We start from the raw sequence: 249 nt of genomic DNA, 5'->3' as shown, positions 1-249 counted from the left end.
TAGGTGGAGTCCTGTGACTACAGTGACACTTTCTTCCTGCACTCTGATTGGCTCCTCTGGTTTCTCAGCCGCTCCACCATCTTGGTAAAGCTGAACACTGAAGGGCAGAAGGAGCTCCGTTATTCTCCTGGTGACCACCTTGGCGTGTTCCCGTGTAACCGTGAAGAGCTGGTCCTGGCCCTGCTGGAGAGGGTGGAGGACCCCCCGCCGGCCAATGACACCATCATGGTGGAGATGATGCAGAATGAC

The 249-nt window shown here is 56.2% G+C and overlaps 1 protein-coding gene across 1 annotated transcript in view; it reads left to right on the top strand.

The window, feature by feature from the left end:
• LOC108803428 (nitric oxide synthase, endothelial-like) overlaps positions 1–249 on the top strand; it is a gene marked incomplete at its 5' end in the record, with an annotated part of 27,530 nt that overhangs the window by 18,905 nt on the left and 8,376 nt on the right. The window contains 1 exon segment of the mRNA XM_018575271.1: positions 69–249. This exon segment is cut by the window's right edge and continues 17 nt beyond it. Coding sequence (XP_018430773.1) covers positions 69–249 — 181 coding nt within the window.

The sequence above is a fragment of the Nanorana parkeri genome, unplaced genomic scaffold (assembly GCF_000935625.1).
Source record: "Nanorana parkeri isolate BGI_ZX_2015 unplaced genomic scaffold, ASM93562v1 scaffold3717, whole genome shotgun sequence".
Classification (NCBI taxonomy): Eukaryota; Metazoa; Chordata; class Amphibia; order Anura; family Dicroglossidae; genus Nanorana; species Nanorana parkeri.
Note: the sequence above shows the minus strand (reverse complement) of the source record. Positions and strands in the feature narration are given on the sequence as shown.